This window comes from Myripristis murdjan, chromosome 6 (genome assembly GCF_902150065.1).
Source record: "Myripristis murdjan chromosome 6, fMyrMur1.1, whole genome shotgun sequence".
NCBI classification, from domain to species: Eukaryota; Metazoa; Chordata; class Actinopteri; order Holocentriformes; family Holocentridae; genus Myripristis; species Myripristis murdjan.
In genome coordinates this window covers 27,215,926-27,242,403 of record NC_043985.1, presented here as the reverse complement: position 1 = coordinate 27,242,403, position 26,478 = coordinate 27,215,926, and the positions used below count along the sequence as shown (strand labels likewise).

The 26,478-nt window shown below is 42.9% G+C and overlaps 3 protein-coding genes across 4 annotated transcripts; all 3 read right to left on the bottom strand.

Moving 5' to 3' along the window:
• Positions 1 to 3,014: 3,014 nt before the first annotated feature.
• Positions 3,015 to 9,093, bottom strand: mapk12a (mitogen-activated protein kinase 12a). The gene is made up of 12 exons (XM_030054640.1): positions 8,284 to 9,093; positions 7,169 to 7,298; positions 6,900 to 6,958; positions 6,580 to 6,691; positions 6,457 to 6,486; positions 6,202 to 6,249; positions 5,777 to 5,891; positions 4,406 to 4,477; positions 4,147 to 4,226; positions 3,940 to 4,018; positions 3,635 to 3,808; positions 3,015 to 3,399 (listed from the first exon to the last, which is right to left on the bottom strand). The coding sequence occupies exons 1-12, from the start codon at positions 8,400 to 8,402 to the stop codon at positions 3,332 to 3,334; spliced, it is 1,086 nt and encodes a 361-aa protein (XP_029910500.1). The 5' UTR covers positions 8,403 to 9,093; the 3' UTR covers positions 3,015 to 3,331.
• An 87-nt stretch (positions 9,094 to 9,180) lies between these two features.
• selenoo1 (selenoprotein O1) lies at positions 9,181 to 16,981 on the bottom strand. The gene is made up of 9 exons (XM_030054636.1): positions 16,275 to 16,981; positions 14,998 to 15,201; positions 14,656 to 14,833; positions 13,941 to 14,071; positions 12,147 to 12,424; positions 11,746 to 11,914; positions 11,317 to 11,502; positions 10,883 to 11,039; positions 9,181 to 10,498 (listed from the first exon to the last, which is right to left on the bottom strand). The coding sequence occupies exons 1-9, from the start codon at positions 16,826 to 16,828 to the stop codon at positions 10,274 to 10,276; spliced, it is 2,082 nt and encodes a 693-aa protein (XP_029910496.1). The 5' UTR covers positions 16,829 to 16,981; the 3' UTR covers positions 9,181 to 10,273.
• A 265-nt stretch (positions 16,982 to 17,246) lies between these two features.
• Positions 17,247 to 25,577, bottom strand: trabd (TraB domain containing). 2 transcript variants are annotated; one of them, XM_030054639.1, is made up of 10 exons: positions 25,496 to 25,577; positions 24,951 to 24,991; positions 24,543 to 24,609; positions 23,155 to 23,321; positions 22,619 to 22,759; positions 22,008 to 22,118; positions 21,727 to 21,866; positions 20,672 to 20,844; positions 20,116 to 20,212; positions 17,247 to 19,819 (listed from the first exon to the last, which is right to left on the bottom strand). In XM_030054639.1, exons 2-10 carry the CDS (start codon positions 24,972 to 24,974, stop codon positions 19,648 to 19,650), a joined length of 1,092 nt encoding a protein of 363 aa, XP_029910499.1. In that variant the 5' UTR covers positions 24,975 to 24,991; positions 25,496 to 25,577; the 3' UTR covers positions 17,247 to 19,647. The 2 variants fall into 2 exon arrangements, with proteins under 2 accessions (XP_029910499.1, XP_029910498.1); XM_030054638.1 differs by lacking the exon at positions 25,496 to 25,577 and adding an exon at positions 25,260 to 25,341.
• Between the last annotated feature and the right edge of the window lie 901 nt (positions 25,578 to 26,478).

Here is a 26,478-nt window from a genome sequence, read left to right as displayed (position 1 = left end):
GACTTGTTAAACGGCAGTGACATGTGGGGCTTGTGGAAGTACACTACGTCGACTTGAGCACAGAACTCAGTATAAATCCTCAGCTTGTGTACATTGAAACAGCTTTTTTTTTTTTTTTTCTCGCTCACGCAGGCCCGTGCAAAAATAATCTCTGTTTTCATTCACAACATCAGTCAGTCGCCCTTTAGCGATGTCTGTGACACATGTAGACTTGCATGAGGAAATGCAGACCACTGTAAACCAGCCACAGAGCAGCCTGAGCGCCACAGATCCGAGTCCAACGGCTAGAACCAACATCTGGAACCAGGCAGACGGCCACATGGCGAACATCATGTACACAAATACACCGCTATGTAAAAATAGAAATCGATGTAAAATCCTCAAACAGAGATGGACAAGCAGTCAAGGACATTCGGCGAGTTTATGCATTTTCACCTCTCCTTTTGATAAACTCCTAAACAGCTTATCGCGGCTGAGCCCTTGGATTCAAAGTGTTTATTTGATCTGCGGCAAGGACACGATGATACAAATTGTTTGGAGAATAAATACTGTCACCGGCTTCAAATGCAACGATGATGTTCTGTCCTTGGGGCCTGACTCAATTAAAACTGAAAAGCTAGCATGGAAATAAAGAGCTCATTTTGTTGGCACGGGGAGAATGCAGCCTCCCATTTATCTAATCATCAGCTATCAGTGTTCCTACTGTGAGACAAATGAGACAAACTGAAACGACTCCAAGCCCAACTTTATCTCAATCACGCTCCACCTCTGTCTTAGTCATTATGGCAGTAAACCTCGCACACCCAGCAGCCAAATGAGCTCCTGTTGAGTCTCTGTAGACCAATGAGTGTGTTGTGCACCGAGGAGTAAGTGCAGCACAGTATCCCAGGTGCTTTTTGAGACCTAAGAGACAGCGGATTCTCTCACCATGGTGCGATTCCCAGAGTTGCGCCTCCCCATGACACATAAAATAAACACAATTATAACAGACATTCCCCTTTTAAGCAAGGAGAGTTGACCCGGGTCAGCTCAGTGTTTGGGCATCGCTGCCATTCCACACATACTCCCTCCACAGTCGGTGTCAGTCTGTTTGTGTGCGTGGTGCATCTCGCAGTGCATGCCGCGCATATCTGGGTATATGGGTGCATGCATGTGAACTGTTTGTGTGTGTAAGGAAATATGCCTCTTAAAACCAGCACACTCTGAAAATAAACCACAGGGCTAACAAACAAGAGGGGGAGAGAGAGGCGAGGCGAGGGGAGGGGGGTCCGTGCATGTGCTGCTGTGTGTTAGAGTGGAGGGGCAGTGGGCTGAAAAATGTGCTTTCCCCTCTGTTTTCCTGTCTGCAGCAGGAACAGAACTCCGTGACTCCTCAGTGAACTATCCAGCGGCACCCCGAGAAGGGGGGGGAGAGGGAGGACACAACACGCACCCAGAGTTTGGAGACGCTCCGGCCCGGGAGAGGAAGCTTGCCCTCCGGGGAGACGGCCCCGGAGGTCAAGGTCCTGGAGGTCGCTCAAGACAAGCTTGTTAAATTCTACACCCCGATGTGGAGGACGTATGAAAGGACAAACAGTTCCCCGAGAATGTTTAAACATGTTGCTTAATGTCAACTATCATATTAGATTAAGAAATAAGGCCGCCAGTGATAAATCGGTGAAACGACTACTGCTCCAGCTCATCTCCATCAGTTTAAACTTCCTGAAACACAGCAACGTGCAGTTTGAGCAAAGAGCTGTAGGTGCAATGCCACCTAGTGTTACTTAGTGTGTAGTGCTTATAATGGTACATAAATGTGCAACACAAAAAAACTGAAATGAGAATAATAAAATATATCCAAGTTAGAAATTGTAATGCAGGTTGCACTCAAACTATACATGTGATGAGCTGCCTATATTTTAACCTTGCCTTAGTTTTGCTGGAAGACAAATAAAGACAAAATATACTCATATTTAGCCATCGTTTTCACAAAGAATCTTTAATATTTAAAAAAAAGGCTGTCTAATGTTGGAGGCATTATTTCACAAGACAACGCATAAAAGTGTGCTTTGTGCAATTTGCTCTTTCAAAAAAAAAAAAAAAAAGACACCAGATTAAAACAGGAGTATTTTTGGCATGAAATCAAAATGTGAACGTTCCTGCGTACCCTGTCGGGAGTGATTTTATGTGATCTCACGCTCACTGGAGTTGTTTTGTTATCATTAAGGCCACTGGGAGGAATGACAAGGTCACAACAGATGTGCAAGACATAGACTACACACACACACACACGCACGCAAATACACACAAGGACAAACCCTGGTCACAATAAATCCAGTCAAATATCGCTTAAGGACAAGCAGTCAGCGTTGGGAAGGTCCCTTCAAAAATTAAACTATTACTTATGGATATCACTTGTCAATCAGACTAACACATAACATCTCAGTATTGCTTTTACTTGCAGAGTCATGTATTGTATTACTTTTAGACACACTTTCACACCCACAAAAATGGCTCATGTATTTAAGGCATGTGGGCCAAAACAATGAATCGAGTGATTTTTACAGCATCAACTTGACTAAAATATTTCTCTAATTCCTCCAAATGAACTCAAAGTAAAATGTGTATTCCCACAAGCTGAAGATTTAAGAGAGTGAAGTTGCTGCCATCTTTTGACTGGAAGGGAGCGACAGCATATGTCTGGAAGAGCTTCTATTTACTTTAATGCTCCATGCGAAATTTAATTCTGAAATGACCGTGTATTACTTGAGAAAGTAACAGCAGTAATGCAAACATTACTCAGCTACTTATCAAAGTAACATTAAAATCTGATTTATGGTTATGTAACTGGTTTGTTATCCTCAACACTATAAGAACTGCCGAAAAGGGGCTACTGCTAGACTCAAGAAGCAAGCTACTGGAATGAAAGGACAAAAACACACACACCGACACTAGAAAAAACAGAAGATGGGGGGAAAAAATCACAATCTGAGGAGAAACCCACATATATGTTAGATAAAAATGGTTGAGGGATCTACGGAAACAGCAGCTTGCTTTTATAAAAAACATTCCGGACTGGTTGCACAAACAAGTATTAAGCCTTGACAGAGAATAAATAGTCAGAAAAGGAGAATATAGTGGGTGCTCATGGCTGACCACTGAAAAAAAAGAGACTATAAACACAGGAACGGTGGGAAAGACGTAGTAAAAATGAGTTAGCTGTTAAAGCCACTCCAAACAAACAAAACTGTGGAAATGCAGGAAATACTTTTGTCAATTGAGATCTACCTGAAAAAAAAAAAAGAGTCGAAGGCCAGGCTTAATTACAGTCCATGCAACAACCCTTTGTGTGTTATAATGATGTTTCCTTGGACTCCAGTGTGATGGGCTTGAAGGACAAGATCTCTGTGAAGGTGTGACCTACAGCATAAAAGCAAAGAGAGGGGAAATTTTTATTAAAATGATTTACAAGGGCACATCAATGAAGGCTAATCCACCAAAAACAAAAGCTCGCATTCCACCCTCCTCTCTCCCCCTGCAGCCCTCCATCATTCTGACAACACATCATTTCATTTTCAGTGCTCCTTCTTGCTTCATTGCGTCATTAATCCTGCACCTGTCAGGTCCCGCTCCCTCTCCCCAGCCCCATCCTTACGTTTCCACTGGTCCATGGGCAGGTCTGCGTTATCTAGCGAGTGGTCGTACGGCTGCGCCTCCGTCTCCTCCCCTGGCTCTCTGAACTCGGAGAAGAAAGGCAGCGTGAGAGCCTCGGCAGCCGTGACCCTGCTGTCCGGATCCAGCAGTAACATACGCTCCAGCACAGACACGGCTGGGGGAAGGAGGTGAGAGGGAATCAGCGAAGAAAAGAATGGAAGCAGGAAATCTAACGGGAATGTTACCAGGAAAGTGCTTTAAGATCCCTGAAAATAAATCATATCAAAAAAGGCCGGGATGTCCTACCCTGCGGGTTAACTTTGGAAAACACCTCCAGGAGGTCTTTCTTTTCCACTCTTGGAAGGCTTTTGATGTAGCTTTTGGCCTGAGAGAAGAAATCAACACATTTCATCTGGAGCGAATCATTTTGTTCATAATAGAGTTGTGTGTATGTGTGTGTGTGTGTGTGTGTGTGTGCGTGCGTGCATGCTGATGAAACTGCACTGAACCCACATCATCAGACTGTAGTTTTGAGATAAATTCCTGAGTGGGTGTTCCTGTGATCTTCATGATCTCATTCAGCTGATCTAGGTCTGAAGGACAGGGGTCAAGGTTCAAAGGTCACATTTATAACTGCAATAACTGGAAACCCACAGAGGGAAAAAACTAACATCAGCTGTCTGCTCTGCAACAAACTCTATTTCTTAGTCTTCACACTGTAAAAGTGTCTGAGGGAGGCCGGTGAGGAGGGGTCAGGGTGCTAAAAGGATACGGTCGCTGCCTTTAAAGAGAGGTTTCCCCTGCAGCATCTCGGCCATGATGCAGCCCACAGACCAAATGTCCACTGAGGAAGAAACAGAGCATTAGCCAGTGCAGAGCAGACATTTCAGACTTTGACATGCAATTCTAAGGAAGTTACAGAGACCTTACAGGACACTGGAACTCATTTGTCAGCATATTGCACACATTCCCAAACAATATCGCATGGGCCATCAAGCAGAGTGATAACAGAGCACCACCTAGTGGATAATCCTTATTAGTCCCTTGTAATTTCATATTTCCTCACACCAGATCCTAACTTTTCTACCCTAAAACACTTTAATGTCATCACAATAGCAAGTATGTGCTATGTACTTTGCATTTCTAGGCCCTTTACATTGTTGATGGTGTCTTTTTCTTACCCCCAAGATAACTGGCGATCTCAAGTTATTGCAGCACCGCTACAATTAAATTTAACGACAGAAAATTTACTGACGTTTTACAGCAGAAAACTTCAGCTTTAGCTGCCAGTCCCAAGTCCAAAGAGCGAAGTCTTGAGACACATGCAAAGATACCAATGTGTGCACCAACCGCTGCCGCAACAAACCCAGAATGCAATGCAGCATGCAATGTATATTTTGAATATGGGGCGTCACTGTCACATTTTTGGAAAACTCTCTGCTATCATTACCACTTCCTCCACTGACATGTACAATACAAACCACAGCTGAAAGCAGCACGTTGGCACAACTTCTCTTTAGGTCACTGAAAGTCATTTTGGAAAATGGAGGAAATCATGTAAAGGCACATGACCTGGGTTAAAGGCAAGTAGGTGCACCAAAGACGTTAATTTACACTTTATTGCAAAATAACTCATTGACCATGCACAGAATATCACAGATTGATGAGATATAACAATGTTAAAGTATATGAGGTGCTGCAGCTTGGCCTCAGTGGTAAATGGTACACACTCTACAGAGTGAGCCACCAGGGAGCCATATGTGGGTGGTTTTAGTTTTAATAAACCCTAAATCTGTCAGTGACAAACCTCTCTGAAAGTTTTTATAAATCCATTAAATTGGACTAGAAAGGAGCGCCCCACTGGCTCACTGTGTAAAGTGCATACCATGTAAAACTGAGGCTAAGGGTTCAAAGCATGCACAGACACTTTGCTGCATGTCATCCCCTCTTTCTGCCCTGTCTTTCCTGTCCCTCTCCACTGTGACTGTCAAATGAAGCACAAATGCCCAAAAAACAGTACAGTCAAAAAACAACTGACTCGAAAGCTTTTCCATGTGCACCCAAATGTGCTGACAATGAAAAACCCACCGTGGTCACTGAATCAAAGCGTGACCACGCAGCAGGATGTGGTCACGTTCCTTACCAGTCTGAGTGTAGTGCATCCAGCTGAGGATGACCTCCGGGGCTCTGTACCAGCGAGTCACCACGTACCCTGTCATCTCACTGTCCGCCTGCCGTGCCAAACCAAAATCCAAAATCTGCCATGACAGGAAACACATTGAATGCAGCAAAACGTGCCCTCCGGGTCACACAGGTCTGGTAAAATGTGAATACTCAAAGAAACACATCAATTCGCATGCAAGCCATCACCTTAACACATTAATATTAGCAGCAGCAGCAGTGAAATTCGGGAAAAAGCAGTGAGTGAAGAATATTTTCAACAGTTATAGGTTGTCTATTTTTAGATTATAACCCAGTATCTTAAATATTAAGATGCCAGTTGCCAGCTGTGTTGACTTTTGCTATCAGAGCATTGTGTGTGTCCTGGATATACTGTACTCACTGTACCTTGAGCTCACAATCTTGGTTGATGGCAAGATTTCCTGGTTTGAGGTCCTGCAAAAAAAAATATATATATATATAAACTAAGCGACTCGAATTTAGAGTTTAGTTCGAGTCACTTGCAAGAAAAATAAAAGTTAACATGACAGTGTAATAAAAGGGGAAAGGTGCAAGTTCTCATTTAAAACACCATGTCCTTCTCAGTTTAATAACCATGTGTCAACACAATATCAAAAGCAAATAAAAAGAATGTTTACTTACTCGGTGAATTATACCAGCAGAATGAATATACTGTCATAAAAAGAACATAACAGGGACTCAGTCAACAAAAGAACAATTCAGATAAATTAATCAAGTAGTAAACTGTGTTTATGTTAAAGGTACCTTAAGCCCTTTGAGCATCTGATAAACCAAGTATTGAATTTTGTCCTCCGAAAGCCTCTGGAGCTTCATGAGCTTCCCCAGATCAGTTCCCATGAAGGGCATCACCAGATAGCTTGAGGAAGAAAACATGACGGTATTTTCAAACTGCTTTCCACTTTTAAACAATTTTGGCAATGGTTGTGTACAGATAAAACACTGTCCTGTGGATCAGAATCAGAAATACTTTATTGATCCCAGAGTGGAAACTGGGTGAGGCAGATAATCCGATCCTTGTGTTTGTGTGTGTGTGTTGTAGTACCAGGAACAAAACTTGCACTTACAAATCATGGAACCTGTCCAGAGAGAGGTCAGCGGTGAAAACATCTAATAGGCCAATAACCTGAACCAGAGGGGAACAAATGGTGTTGAATAATAAGTCCCACTTTAGGATCGCCATACCTGAAAATGACTGTATACAAATAATCCAGCCAGTAACATAAATTAGCCTACTATTAGACTATCTGCAAAATGAAGGCATAACTGTGGTACTGCTGCAGTTTTGAGGGCCTGGACCCCTGAATTATAGATTACCGGGGTAACAACGTCTTACATTTTCATGTTTCATGTGTTTGAGGAGCCTCAGCTCTCTGTAGGCCCTCTTGGCGAAGAGCTCGGACTGGAACGGCCTGTGGAGCTTCTTGATGGCCACCTTGACTCCTGCTCTGGAGTCCACTGCCGAGCTGGTGGTAGGAATATATGAGAGAGTGTAAGGGAAATGATAAATATCCTCCAGAGAGCCTTATTTCATCTACCTGAGCCTGTAGCAGCGATCACCGGTACAAGGAAACAGTATTCTATCAGCTCATGAATCAATGTGGGGAGTCATCTGTGATAAAACAAGGATTTATCTCTCCTATCTTCGAATATGAGTAGATATAACATAAGATTTATGGTATGCAAGAAAAGATCCAGCTCTCCTGTCCTCTGATCTGATCATGTAAGGTTTCTCTCTCCTATCAGCCTCATGTGGTAATGCACAGTGTAGCCCCGCATTTCCGCCTCCCCTTTCCCTCAGATGTCTGCTACAGCCCAGCAGTGACCTTTCAGTCTGGTAGGCACGTCCACCTCCAAGCTTGTGCTCGTCCACACAGACTTGATCATGTGTCACTGAGTGCCATTCAGTCCGTGCAGCTTGGGACCCGCCCACAGGGTTAATCATTGATAACAACAATGGAGAGCCCATGCCGCGAGACGCACAAAGGTATTAGCCCGTGCTCGGGGCGCCTGGAGTGCATCTGTAGACCATAAGGTATTTCCACTGCCGCTGATTGGTGTAAACACACACATCATATGCAAAACTTGCAGGAGCGCGTCTTTGAAAATGATTCCACTAAACAATCTCCATGCGTTTCCGCCACTTAAATAATATTTGAGAAACTACACAGCCCCTGTCAAAAAAAAAAAAAACTGTGGTCAGTGCACTGCGAAGGTATCGGTGCATGTGCCTTATCATACAAGGAAGTGAAGCCGCATGTGTTGAGCGCAGCGCAAGCCACTTTTTCTTTTGTTTCAGCCGCTCCAATATGGCACAAGACAGCAGTCTGTCCGCCGGTGGAACCATCTGTCCCACCGCTTGCTTTGTTTCCACACCATGCAGGCGAGCAGTTTGATCAGACTGATATTGCTTTGTTCCTGGCTCGCCCACACTTCGCTGCTTTCACTTACCATACAGTCCCGTACGCTCCCGTCCCCACCTGCCTCAGATCCCGGTACCGCTCCGGTACTTCCCATGTGGTTTTGTTGACTTCTTGCCGGCAGTACCCGAGCCTGACTCGACTGGACATCTTACTTAACTAAAGAAGGAGTCTACAATTTATTAAGTAAATTCGTCTCTTCCGCCCCTACACACCCATTGTCCCTCATCCCACCTATGCGTTCACCCTCGATAATTGCGCAGCGCGTCAACAGCGCAGGGCGCACCCTGAGGTCACCAAAAGCCACTCCCGAGTCCGACTGTAGGAGAACGGCCCGGAGCCGACTCAAGTGTTACAAGAGACTGGGTTAACTTTTTTTAAATTATTATTATTTTTTATTGTTAAGTGCGCACAGAATCTGCTTTATCCTGGTTAACTGAGAACTTAATTATTGTGCCCCTCTGCAATCTAAGTGGGCCAATTCGAGTGAAACCTCAGAAAAAAATAACCTACTAGCAGGAAAATAAACCTTAAAATGGGGATACGTGCTAGACACATTTCAAATGCCTCAGTCAGGTGTGGAGGTATGGCAGGGCTTGCTGGGACGTGAACACAGTGACGCCCAGGGGTGTAGACATTTCTCACACAGGTATGCGCTTTGAGCCACTCCACACTGTATCTGTGTGCTCAGGCAGCCCAGAACTAAGTTTGCAGCCACTGGGCCAACATGCTGAGGGGAGTCTAAGTGATGTTTCTACAGATAGAAGAAAAAATTATAATCTCTGTAATCTCTACTATGATTAAATGGCAACACATCCCTTATCAGTGATGTTATGTACCACACATGTAGAGGTGGAGTTAAGTTCCTGAAATAATAGTCATGGCAGTTTTGGATTAATCACAAAATGAAAATAACACAATGTATAAGTTTACTGACGGCTGAATTTATTTGGAAAGGTTGAGGTTATAACTGAGGAAGCTCTGAATTGTATAGCTCATATTTATTAAGGAACAAATAAAACTATAACAAGTGTAAATCTCATTTCATGTCATTTTTGGCATCTAAAAACAGTCAAGGTTTGATGGCTGGGGGATGTGATCAGTGGTACAGTGAACCGGCTTTTTGAGTAGTCACCGCATGCAGCCCAGACAAAGTAATGATGGGGAATTTTTTATGTCCCTTTCTACAAAAGCGTGCGCGACGCAATTGCTTTTCCAGCGCGTTCTGAAACAGAATTTTCCCTCACATTGTAAAAGTTTGCATGATCACAGCCTCACCAAAAAGTCAAATACACAGTTCCCATTTTTTCTTCACTTGGATGTGGTTCGCAATGGCAGTTTTGATGCTCCCTGAATATCAAATACGTGAGATAACATAGACTACGTGATGTGATGCTGCGTGTCTCAGTGCTTATCTGTGCTACTATGACAATGGCGAGAGGCAATGTCTTCTAATTTTGCGCAATTATATTGTGCGTGTTATCTGCTGCGGCTTAATCAAGTGCAAATATTCTCCTCCACTTTCTTACATACTGAAAAACATACATTTTGTCATCTACTCACTGTCACATAGATGATATTATTTGGTTGATATTGAGGTGACACCCCTAGTTATCAAACTCAGGCAGGTCACTGCAGGACTGGTTGCCTGGGTCATCATTCATAGCTAGTCAAGCGCGAGGCAGAGAGGGAACAAGGGCTTCTTCGCAAAGTTTCAGTGATGGCTAATAGCCTCATGTTTGATGTGGTAATTTCATTTGTAATCAAGCATTTTTTTTTTTTTTGCAACAAACTTAAACTCATTCCCTCTGTGCTTAGCTGAAATTTAGACTAGGTTTTCTTTGGGGTGTCTTGCCTTATGCTGACTTCCATGACACTGCCTGCTGAAGCAATAGAGAGAGTTGTACAGCGACAGAGGATAGGGGGATAACAAAGGTGCATACAGATATATATGGGGGAAAAAAAAAACAATAAACTCTCTCTATCACTTTAGGCAGGCTAGCCGACTGTCATGGAAGTTATTACGAAGATCAGGTGACACAGATTTCACGCGCCCAAGCTGGGGGCTTGCTGTCGTAGGGAACGGGATCTTTGGGGGCTGATGTAGATGCTGCCTCCTGTTGTCCCTCCTCTCCTTCGTCTCTCTCTTCCTGCTCCTGTGCTCCGCCGCAGCCCACCCAGGCAGGGAGCTCCAGCCCCGGCTGGGAACAGAAAGGCTTCTCCAGAACCTTGAGGACCCGCTGGACCTGCCGTACAGAGAGGAAGAGAAACCAGGTGGAAAAACCAAGTGAAATTCAAGAGAGTGGAGAAACCGAAAAGGGGATCATACTGAACTTAAACAAGGAAGTTCACTGTAGTTTGCTTAGAATTAACAGCAGGTATATTTGAGTCATCTTTCAGTTAGTTTTGACTTCAGTAATCATGTGAGAATTTTACCAGAGAAGTAGCATTTTCTGATAAACCACCAAATGCTTGTGGTATCAATGACAATGAGATTTTTTTCTTCCTGCCACAGATGTAAAACCGCTTAAACCAATAAATATACAAGTAAAATAATAATTAAAATGTAAAAAAAAGTATGTTACACTACTAAGATTTTAACTCTGTGAGTTTGTGGATTAGAGCCTGACCTCAGAGAAGTCCCCACTCTCAGCAGCGTCTATTGCATTCTGGGCGATGTAGTTCCTGAGCACCACGCGTGGGTTGGTGCTGTCCATCACCCTCACCCTCTCCTCCTGCACAGCCTGGGCGTCACTCTGGCCCTCCATCTCCTGAGCCAGACGCTTCCTGTGGCGATGATAAAGGAGAGCACTCAGCCCAAGAGCCAATGAGTGACGAGAGTAATAAACTAACACCAGAGTCAACACTGTCATTTCCTCTTCCTTGTGTCTGCTCCTGTATCTGGTCCCATGTCCGCCCATCTTTCTTGTCTCCTCTTTATCTTCTCCCTCCAGGATTAGTTCTGTTTGTCTGCTATACACTGTTCCTCCACTCCCTCTACATTTCCTCCTCCCTACCTCTTTCCTGCTTCCATTTCTACACCAGCTTGGCTCTATCTTCACACCTGTAGCGGGTGATCCAGTGGGTCCACTCCTCACTCTGTTTGGCCCTCAGCTCCTCTGCATTCGTCTCCATCAGATCCTTCAGTTTGCTGAGCTTCTCCAGCTGCCTGGCTATCGTCCTTCTATCTGAGATCATGTTGAAGAGTGATGGGCTGCTCTGGGCCATCGACAACAGCATCGCCAGCTCACTGTCAACAACACACAGCAAAGAGAACTGTTATCAGCATGCCGAAAACAAGACGTGCTGCCAATGCAGTCCTGTAAGTTTTAACTGTGTTAGATATTATGTGAATTCATGAGGAGCAGAATGAAGTTCACAAGGGAGAAACGCAATGATCTGAGTATTGATTAGTTAGGTTCTGTGTGATATAGCATGAAGTCAGATTTGCTTCTGAATAGTAGGCAGCATGTAGCTGCCTTGACTTCCTCACCGTGGATCCATGGTGGGTTTGTTGGCAGCCTTGAGCTCCTCCAGGGAGGCGCACTGCTCCAGCAGCAGCTCTGTGGCTTGTTTGATGATGCCCTCCTCTCCCTCGCTCTCTTCCTCAGTGGGACAGGGGATCTGACTGAGGCTGCGGAAGGTGTTGGTGAAATCAGCGCCTGCAGGAGGGAAGAAACAGTGAGGTTTAGAGAGATGCTGAGCACATTACCAGACATAAATGGTTAAATCTGTTGATCGGCCTTGCTGCACAGGCAGGTGTTAATAATCAACACATCCTATGCACAGCATGTATAGTGAATCTCCTCTCACTAGAACATGCGCTGTCCCCTCAGACCTTGTGGCCTTTCTATGGGTCATTCAATATATAATGCTCAGTCCTTCCTGCCCTACCTGTGTTGTGCATGGTCTGCAGCAGCTCAGTGATCAGCATCTCATCCTCAGGTTCTTCCTTCTTCAGCAGGCCCAGTTTCTTCCTCATGTTCCCCACAAAGAAGTTGTTATAGAGATCCAGGTATTCGTCCATGACGGTCTCGGCGCGGGCCGGTGGCAGCTCTGGAGCAAGAGCCTCTGCCAGCTTCACCAGGTTCCACCTGCAGACAGCCGGCTGGGCCTGGTAGGAGTAGCGGCCCGAGTTGTCTGAGGCATTGCAAATGAAATCTGGATCAAACCTGGAAGGAATAAGCACAGACATTTTAGAAAATCTTGAGAACAATTAGGATTTCCTATATCATGATAAAGATGATGGTTCAATATTATCATTTGTTGTTTTTCTGGAGAAACATATGACGATACGGTGATTTTGTGATATGGTGGTGCACACTTGTTCAAACAGACGACAATAAGCTTTTTTTTTTACACATACAACATTTTAAAGAATATTATTTGAGAATGTTATCACAACAAACATTGCCATTTTGTTCAATGGGATGAATATTAATTTGACTATGTTTGTTTAATTGACATGGTTTTGCCGATGAGTCATATCATGATACAGAAATCCTGACATAGAAAATCCAAGTAAGTATTGTGATATCGATTTCATCCATGTCGCCCAGCCCTTATCTGCCTCACAAATATGTGGGCATATGTGTTTAGTTATGTGTCAAGATGACAGACTGTAAATAATAGTGGACAAAGTGAGCGTGATGTCTCCCCTTACTCTCTTACTGGTCATTTTGAAGACATATTGTGTTTATAGTTGTTGCTGTGTTCTCATTTAGAGCCAGAACGAGGCAAACGGTGCAGCCAGCATGGAGTAAAACATAGGGAACCTATCAATCACTAAGAAAATACATCCCAAAACAAACCTATGTCACATCTTCTTACAGGCACACATAAAAAAAACACATTAGGAGAAATAAAATGAGTTACTGAGACTGTAAGTTCTTGTGAAAAAACTATCAAATTTCTTTTGTAGCCAATAAGTTGGGTCGAGCTGCCACTGACTTGCATGGAGGTGAGAGGGGTTTCAACTTGTTCTGGAGCAGTTAAAGATAAAGGTATGTGTCTGTAGTGTTTTCTGTCAGACTTTTCTGTCAGGAAGAGTTGAGGTTGAGGTTAGGGTTGGGGTTAGCATGGGCGGTGCCAATTTTTTTTTTGGACAAAAAGTGCTTGAGGCAAACTTTACCCTTGTGCTTCTGAAACCAGCCACTAGATGGCATTAGAGGCACCGTCTCTGCCACCGCCTCTGGACTGGCTTCAAATCCATTGTGTTGGTAAATGAAATCAGCAAAATGCACACGGCACACTTGTTTTTTTTACCCACCCGGTCTGTGTCTGTGATGCTTTATAGTAAAAACACAAAAGGGGTGAGAGAGACAAAAGCTCTAATGTTTGACGGTTCACTTCCTGTGGGTGGAGAAGTTTACATACCCAGCACTGGGATTTTGTATTGTATAACACAACAACTCTACGGGGAGCCAATAAGAGCTGATGGGACATTTTCCTCTACTGAAACCATAGTTCAAGATTCAAGCTGATATGACAGGAGTAATTTGTCATAAAAATCTTGCTTAGAGGAGAAAAAGAGGAGAAATATTCCTATTGTATGGCTATTTCACATTGCCCACTATACTTGAGGGGAAACTAATTCACTATGTCAGCTAAAATAGAGACGTTTTGCCTTGTAAGATGTATTTAATCAATTCGATTGTGAGCGCTAACAGTGTATGATAACTGTCTGACCTGTCCATGAAGCCATATGGACCGTAGTCCAGCGTCAGTCCCAGGATGCTCATGTTGTCTGTGTTCAGGACGCCGTGGCAGAATCCCACGCACTGCCACTGGGCAACAAGTCGAGCTGTACGCAGCACCACCTACGTACAGGGACAGAGAGCAGCAATCTCCCATAACCGATGAATGAGAGCTGTGTGTCGAAAAAACTGAAGTCTGAAACTGAAGTCACAACCCAATGTGAGAACTGAAAAAAAAAAAAAAAAAAAAAAAAACCTCCCCCCTCTCTCTGTCTCTCTTGGTTTCTGGCACTCAGTCACACAAATGGAAAAAACATGACAGCACTGAGGCAAGACAGATGATACCCCTTCTTACTGATTAGATGAGGAAATGTCAAATGTCTCTGGCCAGAAGGTATGCCTTGTTAATATTTTAATCTAATAGCAAGGAGACGGCCCAGTTACTCAGCACATGCACTGCAGTCAGACTTTGATTGAACCTTCTGCAGCAGCTTAGCGAGATAAGAGGATCCAAATGTTCTTGGCTGCAAACAGGTCAGGCCCTGAACCACCACAGGCTACATGCTGATCTGAATAAAACACAGCAACTGACCATTATAACAACTTGTAATTCAACAGCAAATTCTATAATCAAGTCTCTGTTGATTACAGTGTTTCACATTATTACTGCCAGGGGGGAGACTTTCTCTCAGCCAGTGCTCCTCTACCTCTTTGAAGAAAGCCACGTTCCTCTCCACTCTGTCTGGGTAGTTCTGCTGGATCTCGGGGTAAAACATCTCAATGACATAATCCATCATCTGACCTCTGATCTCGTCGCGCCCGTAGCTGGGACCCTGTCGGCCCGTGAACTCGTCAGCCTGTTTAAAGATCTCGAAGGATCCAAACCTGCTCACAAGGGAACACAAGGGAAGACAAATGAGCATACAGTTACTTGGAGGCCAGAATACAAAACATATTAGGCAAGACTGCTGGGTTTTATATTCGCTACTAAACATCCAGGTATACAGTTAAGCTATGAGTACCACCTTTATGCTACAACATGCACACACCTGATGAAGGTGGGAGCGATGCGGAGGACCACAGAGCATCTTTCATGGCGCGGGTTTCCACTGTAGTAAATATCCCGTATGACCTTGCTGTCCGAGGTGACGACTGAGCCAGCTCTGGTGGTGGGCACACCCAGGAAAAACATCGCCTCACTGCACAGGAACTCCCTGATGCTGGAGCGCAGGACTTTACGGCCATCCGCTTGTCTAGGGAGCAGAGAGGGACAGAAATGACACAGAAATGCATAAAATATTAGAGACATCGTCTGAGCTGCAGCCCCTTTCGCAAACACACATCAAAGTTTAAAATCACTCTTGGTATCTGCTTCTTTTTACCTACGTATCCTCTTTTGTGATTGGGACTGATTTAATAAGGGACATCAATAAACATAATTACAAACCACTGCACTCCAGGAGAAGATAAAGTGACCTTAAGATTTTGTACATTTGGTGCAAAATTACTGTGTATGAAAAGTCAAATCTAACACTTGAAAACAAATTAGACAGCATTTCAGGGGTTATAATATTGGTTTCCTACATGCTAAGAGTTAAGGCTGGGTGATATATCTATATTATGATCAATATCGTGACATAAATCTAGATATAGTCTGGAATATTTGTTATCATAATATTATGATATGGAATAAGTGCTGTCTTTTCCTGGTTTTAAAGCTTGCATTGCAATTTTCCATTCCATTACTTGTTTGATTGGTCACCAGTATCCACATTACAGATACTTGTTTATCAAAACAGTCATACTAAGAAATATTGTAAAAATATCAAGGTATTCAGCCAAAGATATAGTGATATTTGATTTTCCACATAACAGCCCCGCCCTATTAAGTTTTGCACTCACTAAGAGGGCATCAGGAAATCATGAGCTCAGTGTTGAGGAACGGTTAAACATCAGGTCCCTCGGTACAGAGGGTCTGTTGTGTCAAATGATATTGCTTTCCTAAACACATGAAATGAGGACATTGAGGCTGGCATTATTAAACAGGGCCTTGTGATATTTTTTACTGATAACTTCGATTTATTTGCACTTTTGATTATGTGGTTTGTCAGTGTTTTGGTTGCCTTTTATGTGCATAACTTTATTGTCCACTTATAGATAATAAAGTAAAATAATGGATATAACTATATTATCCACTTATGAATGATAAAATTCAGATGTTTACTGTACTAAACCCAGAGAATGCATGGAAATCGATGGGAAAACGTCTTAATATCTAGTTATATAAAAACTGGCAATAATTTGGATGTTATGGAAACTCCCGTACCTGGAGTAAGGTGTCAGTCCAGCCCCCTTCACCTGGATCTCCCACCGGCCGCTTGGGTTTTCCTGCAGGAGTTCAGGACTTTGCCCGGCTGGGACCTTCACCTCCCCGAGGTAGCAGGCCGCCCCGTCTCCCAGTTGTCCGGCGAACTGGCCGAACTGGTGTCCGCAGTAGCAGTGGGCGGCGGCCTCGGAGCCCGGCATGATCCTGGAGCCGCTCAGATACTCCGCACCGAGCGGATCATCCAGGACCTCCTGCCCGCGGAGCCCGAGCAGAGCCAGGGCTTCGTCCGACACAGCCACGAAGCGGGGCTTGGTCAGCGGCTGCGGCTTCACCCGGGAGAAACACGCTCCTTTCACCAAGCGCACCCCGGGCTCCTCTGACGGGTCCAGGGGGAGTTTCTTCAGGGCGACGTTGTCGAAGTCGAGTCGCTCCAGCGGGGATCGACCCATGACCAGACCCATGTCCTCCATCCCGACCGCGCAGAGGAGCCTGACCGACACCAGACCCGGGCGAACGAAGCGAGACGCGGTCAGACGACGTCCCAAATAGGCCATCCAAAAAACAAGACCATCTGTCTGTTTGTGCTCGCTGGCGCAGATAAAATAATATCACCAGCTCATGCTTTCATAATCCTGCGAACATCGGCGGATGTTTGTAATGGCTGTTGTTACATTGTTATGTGTCCTACCGGGAACGCTGCTCAAGGCGGAACCAGACACCAGACACCGAGCCGCATCAGGCCAAATGAGAGATTAACATTTCCAAGTCAGGTAATTGTGTTATCTCTGTCGCCACGCCGCCTGATGTATTGACAAGGTAATACAATATAGACCTAAATATATTCATTTAAATATTTAAAACCATAAAACGGAACCTCTGCGGCCCTCACGCAGTCTTGTTTATCCAAGTTCATGTGTAGATTTGTGCATGGTGCATAGGTGAAAAAATAAATACAAATTAAAGAGGCAGGAGTTATCTTAGGCAACTATAGTTTATCTTTACTTGAAACGTTGTATAATTCAATATATAATTTAGGCTTCAATGTTTGGTTTGTTAATGACAATACTACCAAAGGATAAAGGGGAAACCTTGTTGGAGACAACAAATACAGGCATTCATACAGTTTCCTCTTGACAACACTCAAATACAGATCACACCTTGGGAAATTAAAAAAGTGGGGAAACAGAAATAGTTGATTTCGACTGCATAATACTGCTGCGAGACAGGGGTAATTTCATGTGCTGGATACTTTGCACTGAGGCTAAATATCTTTGTAAGAAATTGTGAGATCACACAGTTTGAATCATTAAAATTCCCAGTAACTCACTGATCCATTTTACAAATGTAAGCTAGTAATCAAACTATCATTTAATATCTCCCATAAATACCTCTAGAGGATTACAGGATTATAGTACTGCACACACAATTCAGTTCAGATTTGAAATTATGTCTGAAAATCAACACCTTCAAAATCAGTAATGGTTTATAGCCTTGTATGCACAGAAATATCTCATTCAGACTGCTGTACTATGCAAAACACTTCCCAAATTAGAGACAAAAACCCAGGGATATCATCCTGTCAGAGTTCATACATGTACAACACACAATGCACTGGGGACAAAGATCAGCATTAATGAGAACAAGCCTCAGCCACGGAGGCAATCTGAGGGTCAAAGGCAGCAGCAGTGACAGCAGTGTAAGGCTTTACCTCCCAACCCTGACCCATCTCACTCCTCCTCCTCATCTTCCTCCTTCATCTGGATAAAACAAGTCCACAACAACATCCTTCCCTGAATGGGAATTTCCATTGAGAAAACGTATCACGGTCAACGTCGATCCTTAGTTGAGGGACACAAACCAACTCCATTTTGCATCATCCAAACGACTCCCCCTGCCCATCTCATTTTACAATCAGAGACTGGGACATGATTAGAATGCATAATGGTACATATCATAAAATGTTGATGTTCCCATGTTGAGGTTTTTAATAGATGGCTGTCTTTACAAGGTGCATATTTTTGTCTTCAGAATGAACCGTTACTGAGCGATTTGAAGGTGCCTCATCATGGAAATACAATCAAACGTACAAATCTCAAAGTTAATGCATCATCCACCCTGAGGCACAGTTTAGCCGATCCATCACACCTCAGATTACCATTGAATGTATGACTAATAATAAAATATGGGCGGGGTCATGATACCATTTCAACTCAACAGAAAATGTACTAAACATCCATATTTAGGCCAACAGTAAACACTAAAAACAGGCCTACATTATAATAATTAATTCAAAATATCTATCAATGTAACAGAAGTACAGGATTTTATGAACTTGCATTAACCATTTGGTTGCAGCATGTGTAAGATGCATATTACACAAATTTTTGCCTTTTCTGGATTTTTCCATTAAATTCACCGTGAGCCCTTAGAACTGCAATATGAGGCACTTGTCTGTTGATGCGGGGGACGACCGTGCAGCTGGGAGAGCAATTAATCTGTGTTGATGAATTTTAAAAAGTTGATTTTTTCGAGAATTACAGAAAAACAAACTGACTTTCTGTTTCATGCTCATGCGTTTTTGACACTTGCATTTTAAAAAGGTGTTGGTGTGGATTGGCCGGGATCATGAAATGCTTTCTAACCACAAGTCAGCACTGGTTGGATAAATTGAAGGTTTTTACAGGTTATTCACACTATGCATTTTTAAATATTTCTTGATGTGACTTTGTATATTATAATTTACTCTTGACTACTTTTTCCTTTCATAGACTGTATGTACAAGAATCTACCTAATCTCTTATAAAGTGCTGGACTTGAAATGGGCCATTAACCAGATTTTGGGTCGGTGACTTGGCGCCAGGATCTAGACAGGACTAACAAGACGGTATTAGAAAAGTGTGCCCCTCAGAAAATGGCTCAGAGTCACATCAGGGCAGGTGGCTGATGATGATACCTCTTACAGCCTGAAGATGGTGCTTGTCAAAGGAATCACTCATGCCGAGAAAAAAAGTCATGAGTCATCTTAAAAACTGTTTGTCACAAAAAGGAATGGTGGGAAAATGTAAATCTATGAAAAAAAAGAATTGTTGGCATTTGTTAACCTTACAAAATACAGGTTTTGCTCAAAATATGATAGAAACTAAGAGTACTGTCATGGTTTCTTTGGCAGTACAACCCCGCTGTGTCTGCTGGGACATCAACACGAGGTGGGAGGCCCTCGGGCCCCCTGAGGTCCTTGTTAGTTCATAGCATGGGCTGGTGAACCCTCTCCTCCAGCCTCACCTCCTGTAGTTAAGGCCATTGGTGATAGATGCATTGTTTTCATATTTCAAGGGTCGTGTCGTGGATGCAGGAGCTAGGAGGAGGACCGTGGTCAAGCGGAGGGCGGCCGGAGATTTTCCATTACTGATTTGACAGCAGGTACAGACATTAGGGCTCGACCCACACCCCCTCCAGCGCGGTAGCAAGCATATCCCAGCATTCCTATCATGACACCCTTTATGACTGTGACTAAAACCTGGCCGAACCGTGATGGAGGTGCAACACTGGGAGAGGGAGAGAGAAAGAGAGAGAGAGAGGGAGAGATGCTGTGTCATGTAAATTCATATAGAGTGCAATATATTGGATCGATATGTCTTTTTTTTTTTTGTTAATACTGGATACACTGGATAGTTTCCATACTGAATACACTAATAGTAGCTGTCGTGACTTTCAATTCAAAGACACTGAGTATCGGAATAGTAAAAACAATATTGGAATCAATATCAGTCTTCAAAAAACATATTGTCAAATCCTAATTTAAATTTATGCTCAACACTTGCAGTTGTTCACCTGAACATACCTCATGATCTCATGAATGTTGAGCTGCTTGTCCCAGTTTCTTTCTATTCCAGGGACATGACCCATCCCGACCACTCCCACCACCACAGCAGGCACTTCTACAGCAGAGGATACAAAGCACTGTTACGAAAAGTGTCTCTACTCTGTCACCCAGCTATTCATTATAATTCTATTGTTTATTGTGCATAAAACCAATGTTTTGGCACATAAGTTCAACCATTATCATACACTCATGTCAAGGAGAAGAAAACACTACATTTATTAAGCATTTGGAATAGGTCTTGTATGCATAAGCACTTTCTTTCTTTTAAGGTCTGCATGTATGTTTTTAGATCTATTTTTTTTTTATTTATGTATGAATGTGTGCTGCTGCAACAATGTAATGTAATTTCCTGTGAAGGATCAATAAAGTACTCATCTCATCTCATCTCTCATCTCATTGAATTTAGGTGAAATAAAGGTTCGGTTTGAGAAAGTGGAAAAAATCTATGATGATGTTACAAAAGCTCAAATGAACTTGAAAGGTGGGACTGGCAGCTGAAAGGTATAATACACACTCTGGGCATTAGGGGGAGCCTCCACACAGCGTGCAGCCTGGCGGAGCGTGTGTGTGAGGTAGATGTCTCTTTCGGCTACAATGGTCTGGTGGAGAGCAGGAAACTCGCCAATCATCTCTGACATGGTCTGCTCCAGCAGGTCCTTCTGTTTGCATTTCTCTACGTCCTCCTTACTGAAACACATCACACCGTCCAACAGTGAGCATGCAAAGAGATTTCTGATATTTAAAAGAAGGTGTAGTCAGTTCTCAAGTATTTTGTTTGTGATACCACACATTGAATAAAGATAGGAAAAGAGTAGAGGAAAGACATTTAGGGCCCTATCAAAAGTGTTAATATTTTTCCTGAAACTATATTTTATTTTTCCAGTCGTGCATTATTCTGTTTTTTACTTATTTGTAATCATTTTTATACTCAAATGCCTGACTGATGATGAAAACTCAGCAATTACTTCGACTCACGCTGGGAACTGTCACTTTCAGTTTCAGTCTAAAGCACATACTTTGTTTTCAAACAACCTCCAAAGCCAAAATATTTCATAGATCAGAAAAACATGGGGGAAACAATAGGGTCCATCTAAAAGACAAAATATAGATGATCATGGATGTATTCACATTTTGCAGGGAGCTCCCAGCGCTCAGCACAAGTCACAAACAGTTTGGAAGTGACTGGACTGGCAGAGCTGCATGAGCTTTGAAAAACGTGTGGGCGCCTGTTGCCTTGTCCTGAGCAGCCGTTTGTACCATGTTTTTTTTTTTCCCCTCCAGTAAATGTATGGTGAAACAGAACATGCAGACTGTTATGGAATATTTGTCTTTTCATGGAGGAAACTACAGATGCTGCTGATCACTTTTGCTAACACAATTACCCCTAATCCTGAGGATATTCTGCACTTAATGCCTGAATTATATTTTAAAAAGACAATTTGTTTCTGTGCAGGAGTTCCACGAAAAGGAAACCCAAGACATTATAACCTTACACATGCACCATAGTAAGAGCTGGCATCACAACCCATTCACTTCCATTGTATGTTGTGTGTACAAGTTAACGAATACCTGATGGGGTCAGACAGGAAGCAGAGACCCCAGGCCAGACGGGCCTTCTGCCACAGGCTGAGAGCAGCAATGGCCCTTTTGAAAGTCACAGGGATGGGCCGGTCCCCTAAGTGGAACTTGCAGAAAGGTACTCGCCCAGCCTGAAAAGAATTAAAAAGTTTGAAAAGAAAATAAGAAAAGAGGATTAAAAAGTTAAATACATAAATGGGAATCATATCACCCACTTTACTTAATATGGCAATGAACAGATATTTCTGTGTGTGTGTGTGCGTGTGTGTAACCTCTTTGAAAGCCTCCCTGAATTCTCCTCCAGGAGCCATGCCCAGCTGCTCTGTGATGTGAGCCGAAACCTTCAGCAGGAGAATCTGCATCAGGCCAGACATGACCCCATTCTGACAAAGAGGGCAGAAATAAGCATAAACAAAGAAAGAAAGCGTTCTGCCTCCAGTGCTCATAGTACAAATCTGAGGATCAACATTTATTGACGATGGTCCAATTTCTTTAAATCCCTGCCCTTGCAAAGTGGTACTTAAGGACAGCAAATGCGTGAGCAGAACAGAGGCAAAGCTCTTTACTGACACTTAATCCTGCTTGTACATCAGTGATATTTGTTGGTCCATTATCAATGATTACAGAGTGCATCCTGCGACCCACTTCACTGCTGCTCCACATCACAGGGTAAGAGCTGTTACAGTTGGACTGATTTCAGGACACCATTACTGCTTTATTCAGCCAAAATCCCTCACTATTACTCAATCCATCTTTCCTCTGTCTCCACCCATCTTCCTTTTCCGCCTCCGTCCCGCCCCCCTCATCTTTTTATTCCATTTCTACCTCTTGCTCTGTTTCACCCAATCACCGTCATTGATTCTCATCCCTTTGAAAGGCTGACCTGTTTAATGGCCTGCTGAACCTTGTCCAGGTTGATGTCCTTGGCTTCCTTCAGCAGTGTATTCTCGTCCATCTTCAGCATAGACACCCTGTACTGGCACAGCTCCACCACCACTACGTCTGGCTGCACCGCGCGGATCGTCTGGGAGAGGAGGAGCAGTTTGCAAGATTAGAGAGAGAGAGAGAGAGAGAGAGAGAGAGAGAGAGAGAGAGGGAGGGAGGGCGGGAGAGAGATGGGGAGAATAAGAGAGACACAGATGGAAGAAAAACAGGGAGGAATTAAGTGAGGACAAAAATCAGTGTGGTAAAAAAAAAAAAAAAAAAAAAAGACAAGACTGTGTGACACAAAAGACGAATGCCAACCTCATTACAATAAACACAGGCCACCTCATTAGGACTTCAAAATGCTCCTAGCACTTCTCCACACTCAAGGAAAAACTGTGATTTCACTGACAATTCACAGCATATCACATTAAAAAGAACTGTAAATGGAGCATTACACTACAAAAATCCTGTTATAAACTGCCATTAGCTCACCGTGGCCACATCCTTTTTGCTACTGTCACTGAAGTGGGCGGTTCCCACCAGGTACAGGAGGCTGCCGTCAGGGGCAGTCAGACGGGTGACCGTCTCCGGGAGGTCAGGAGACGACTGGCGGCGCTGGGCTCGCACCTGCCACAGCAGTTCCATCGCCTCTGCATCCGCTAAACAGGAGCAGCAAAGAGGGGAATTATTTAGGGGACTGGTCACTTCAAGGAAAAGGCAGAGACAAAAAGTCACGTGAAGTGCCAGTTTTCCCACCATAGTTACCACAGCCAATTATACTGATGAGGTCAATAAGCATTTACTGCAGTATTTACTTAATGTTTTTATGTTAAAACACTTTTCTTAACCTAGCACATAGGTGGTATAAATGGGAACTCCATCTTAGGTATTGCTACTTTAATGACATTCAAACCATCATTTATGTTTGTTTTTTTCTTCACATTTGGCCTACGAGTAGAAAAATTGAGAAACATTCCTACACATCTACACTAAGAAATTTTCATTGTGCACTCATGTACAAATACATTAAAACCTTTAATAATAAATAAATTCCAGATATAAATTCAATAAATTCCCAACTTTATTTCCCAGTTCAGATCAATGTGATGGCATGTCACTGTTTTGTACAGCACTGTATTTATGGAGGTCCAGCAGACTGCTGTCAATGCAACATAATCCACTTGTCATATACAGTCATATATTTTCTCCACCCAGCAAGGCCTCTTGTACTGCAATGCCAATTTTACAATATCTTGTAGATGTTTATTAGGGTGCTGATTTTTAAACGGCTGGTAAAACTTAATATATAAATAAATAGTGCTTCGTTTAGAGTTTTATTACACGTTTTATGTTTGATTGTCAAATATACATGCTCGCATAAAAGGAAATAGAAAGACAGAAGGCACCATTAATCTATGGATATCAGTGAAGAAAAAAGGAAACTGCCGCAACATCCAGTTATTTTGTGCCATTTGCATCAGGAAAAACAACATTCTTAAGATGACAGATATAATTGTGCTGTGTGTTCACCTTAACATAGGGCACCCAAGAGTGGCCCTACATGATAATGAACAGCAGTAAAAGAACACTCTCAGTAAATTATGTTGTTTTTCCACTGGCCACCTTGGTAGGCAAATTTGAGGATTTTATGCATATTAGCTTTTAGTAAAAAAAAAAAAAAAACTGTCTGGTTACCTGCCACAGTGAATAGTTGGGTATGTAAACTTGAAATTTACCAGCTTTTGGCAACAGATAAGAGTTACAATGACAGGGCAAGCAACTCTCTATTTGTTAAAACCGGTGTTACAACATCTTCATTATGAAATGCAGTGGCGTGGAGAATACGTAGTGCATTTAAAAAAAAAAAAAAAAAAACTCACAGAGCCCTGGAGGGAGGCATGGTAGCTCCTCTTCTGAAGGATCCTCTGATGGTCCAACTGATTCATCCTGTGAGTACATGACAGTAAATAACAAAAGTAAACATTGGCTTTGAGAGAAAGTGTGACAAAACAGCCAGGGGCTTATTCCTGCCTGTGTCTAGGTGAGAAACCTGAACACTTTCACAGAGCTGACGTTACTCCACTGCTTGGGGCAACCTACAGTCATTTTTATTACAGTGACAGACTCAAGTTAGACCAGAAATAACCCAACATTAGGAGTGTTTTCTCAGAGCACTCAAAAATACACAAGCTGCCCAGTGTGTCCCCTCACCCAGTGTGAACAGGACATCTGTCAAAACACCACACACACACACACACACACACACACACACACACACACACACTCACCTCTGAATTGTTGTCTTGGTCCATGACTGAAGCACTGAAAGCTGCGTGGGAGAGAGACAGAATAAAGAAAGCTCATTTACATCTGAAAAAAGTGTCTGATGTTACTAAATTGCTGACGTTGCGTATGCTGAGTTGTATTAACGCGGCTAACGCTAGCCGAACTGGTCAAAGAGAGGTAATTCGGATTGTCACAGACTTGTGAAGGAAAAAAATCCGGGATTACTAAAACTGACATTGGAAAGACCATTACAGTGTGACTTAATATGAAGCTTACGCAATTAATTGAAACGTCTGAAGTGAGCTAACTACCTGACGTTACTTCCAGGTACGGAAGACAGCTAAACATCTGTGCGCTCACGGGCTAGCTAGCCAGTGATGACAGCTAACGTTAACACTAGCTAATGTAAGCTAGCTGGAATGCTAACGCTAGCTTGCCAAAAATGTACACGGCGACAAAAAACATTATCCTGTCAAATGCGGCCATTCGCAAATACAAAGTGCTTGTAAAATTGTGCCGTGGCTGTCTAAAAACAAAATCAACTCACAGAGCAAGCCAGCCCGTCTCTCAGTCGGCTCTTCGCCACTCACTAGTAGCACACGACTGTATGACAACCGCGGTGCATTCTGGTAAATGTAGTCATTAATTGTCTAATCGCTAAAAACTAGGATTAAGCTTTGTGTGGATGTACAACAAAAAACAAAATTATTTTTTTTAAACAAAACCTTTTATTATTATCATTATTATTATTATTATGATTGATTTTCATTATTACATTTTTACATATGACAGTCAAAATCCTTAACTTTCCTCCACTTCACATCCAGACTGTCTGAGACTGTCCCTGCATGTGACAACCTCAATCTGAAATCTCTCATTAAGATACACAGAAAGTCAGTTTATTAAGCAGAGCTGTGTTACAACATATAACATGCTCTGGCACACACTTTGTGCTACAAGTCGTAAAGTGCTTTTTGGATGCATTTAGTGTGCTTGAGCAGTCTAACAAGGGGATGCTGAGCCAACCGGTGTCATGGCAATGAGATGAATTTTTTTTTTTTTAATTTTCTCTAAAACTGGGGACTGATTGATAGGTGAGGATGTGGGAAATTTTCTGACTTCCAGTTTTAAGCATGCACCAATACCAATACCAGTAGGCTATCCATGCAGATACTGGGCTTTAATGTTGTATCGAATCAGAGATTTTATGCAACAACCAAAGCCCTGAAAAAAGTAAACTATCTTGATTTTCTCTATTTTGGCACACAAGAGCCTGTATCTGTCAAATAGCTGGAAAAACTATGTATTTTATATCAAGTATTTTGTCCTATGACCCCAAACTAATGTCCCAAGCCTAAATTGTTCAATGAAAGCAATAGATCAGATCTGTACTTGGTGCTCTGTATCGGCCAATAAATTAAGCTCTGGACATGGTAGTGGTATCAGTGCATACCCAGTAAACAGTCAGCATAGATCTCAGTGCGCCACAGAAACACATGGGTATACAATGTAAAGGCATACCTATGTATA

Bases quoted from the DNA above. Each gene is read 5' to 3' on its own strand.
- mapk12a (XM_030054640.1), bottom strand. From the start codon at position 8,402: ATGTCCAGTCGAGTCAGGCTCGGGTACTGCCGGCAAGAAGTCAACAAA. The intron at 6,692-6,899 runs GTAAGTGCAAGT...TTCTTCCTCAAG, and splicing joins CTGGACAGGTTCCATGATTT to CTATCTGGTGATGCCCTTCA. The intron at 4,227-4,405 runs GTATCCTTTTAG...CCTGTCCTTCAG, and splicing joins TCTCTTTAAAGGCAGCGACC to ACCTAGATCAGCTGAATGAG.
- trabd (XM_030054638.1), bottom strand. From the start codon at position 25,296: ATGTTTAGCTGTCTTCCGTACCTGGAAGTAACGTCAG. The intron at 24,610-24,950 runs GTGAGTGTGTGT...ATGTACTCACAG, and splicing joins ACCAAGACAACAATTCAGAG to GATGAATCAGTTGGACCATC. The intron at 20,213-20,671 runs GTGTGTATTATA...CCTCTGCTGTAG, and splicing joins GGCTCCCCCTAATGCCCAGA to AAGTGCCTGCTGTGGTGGTG.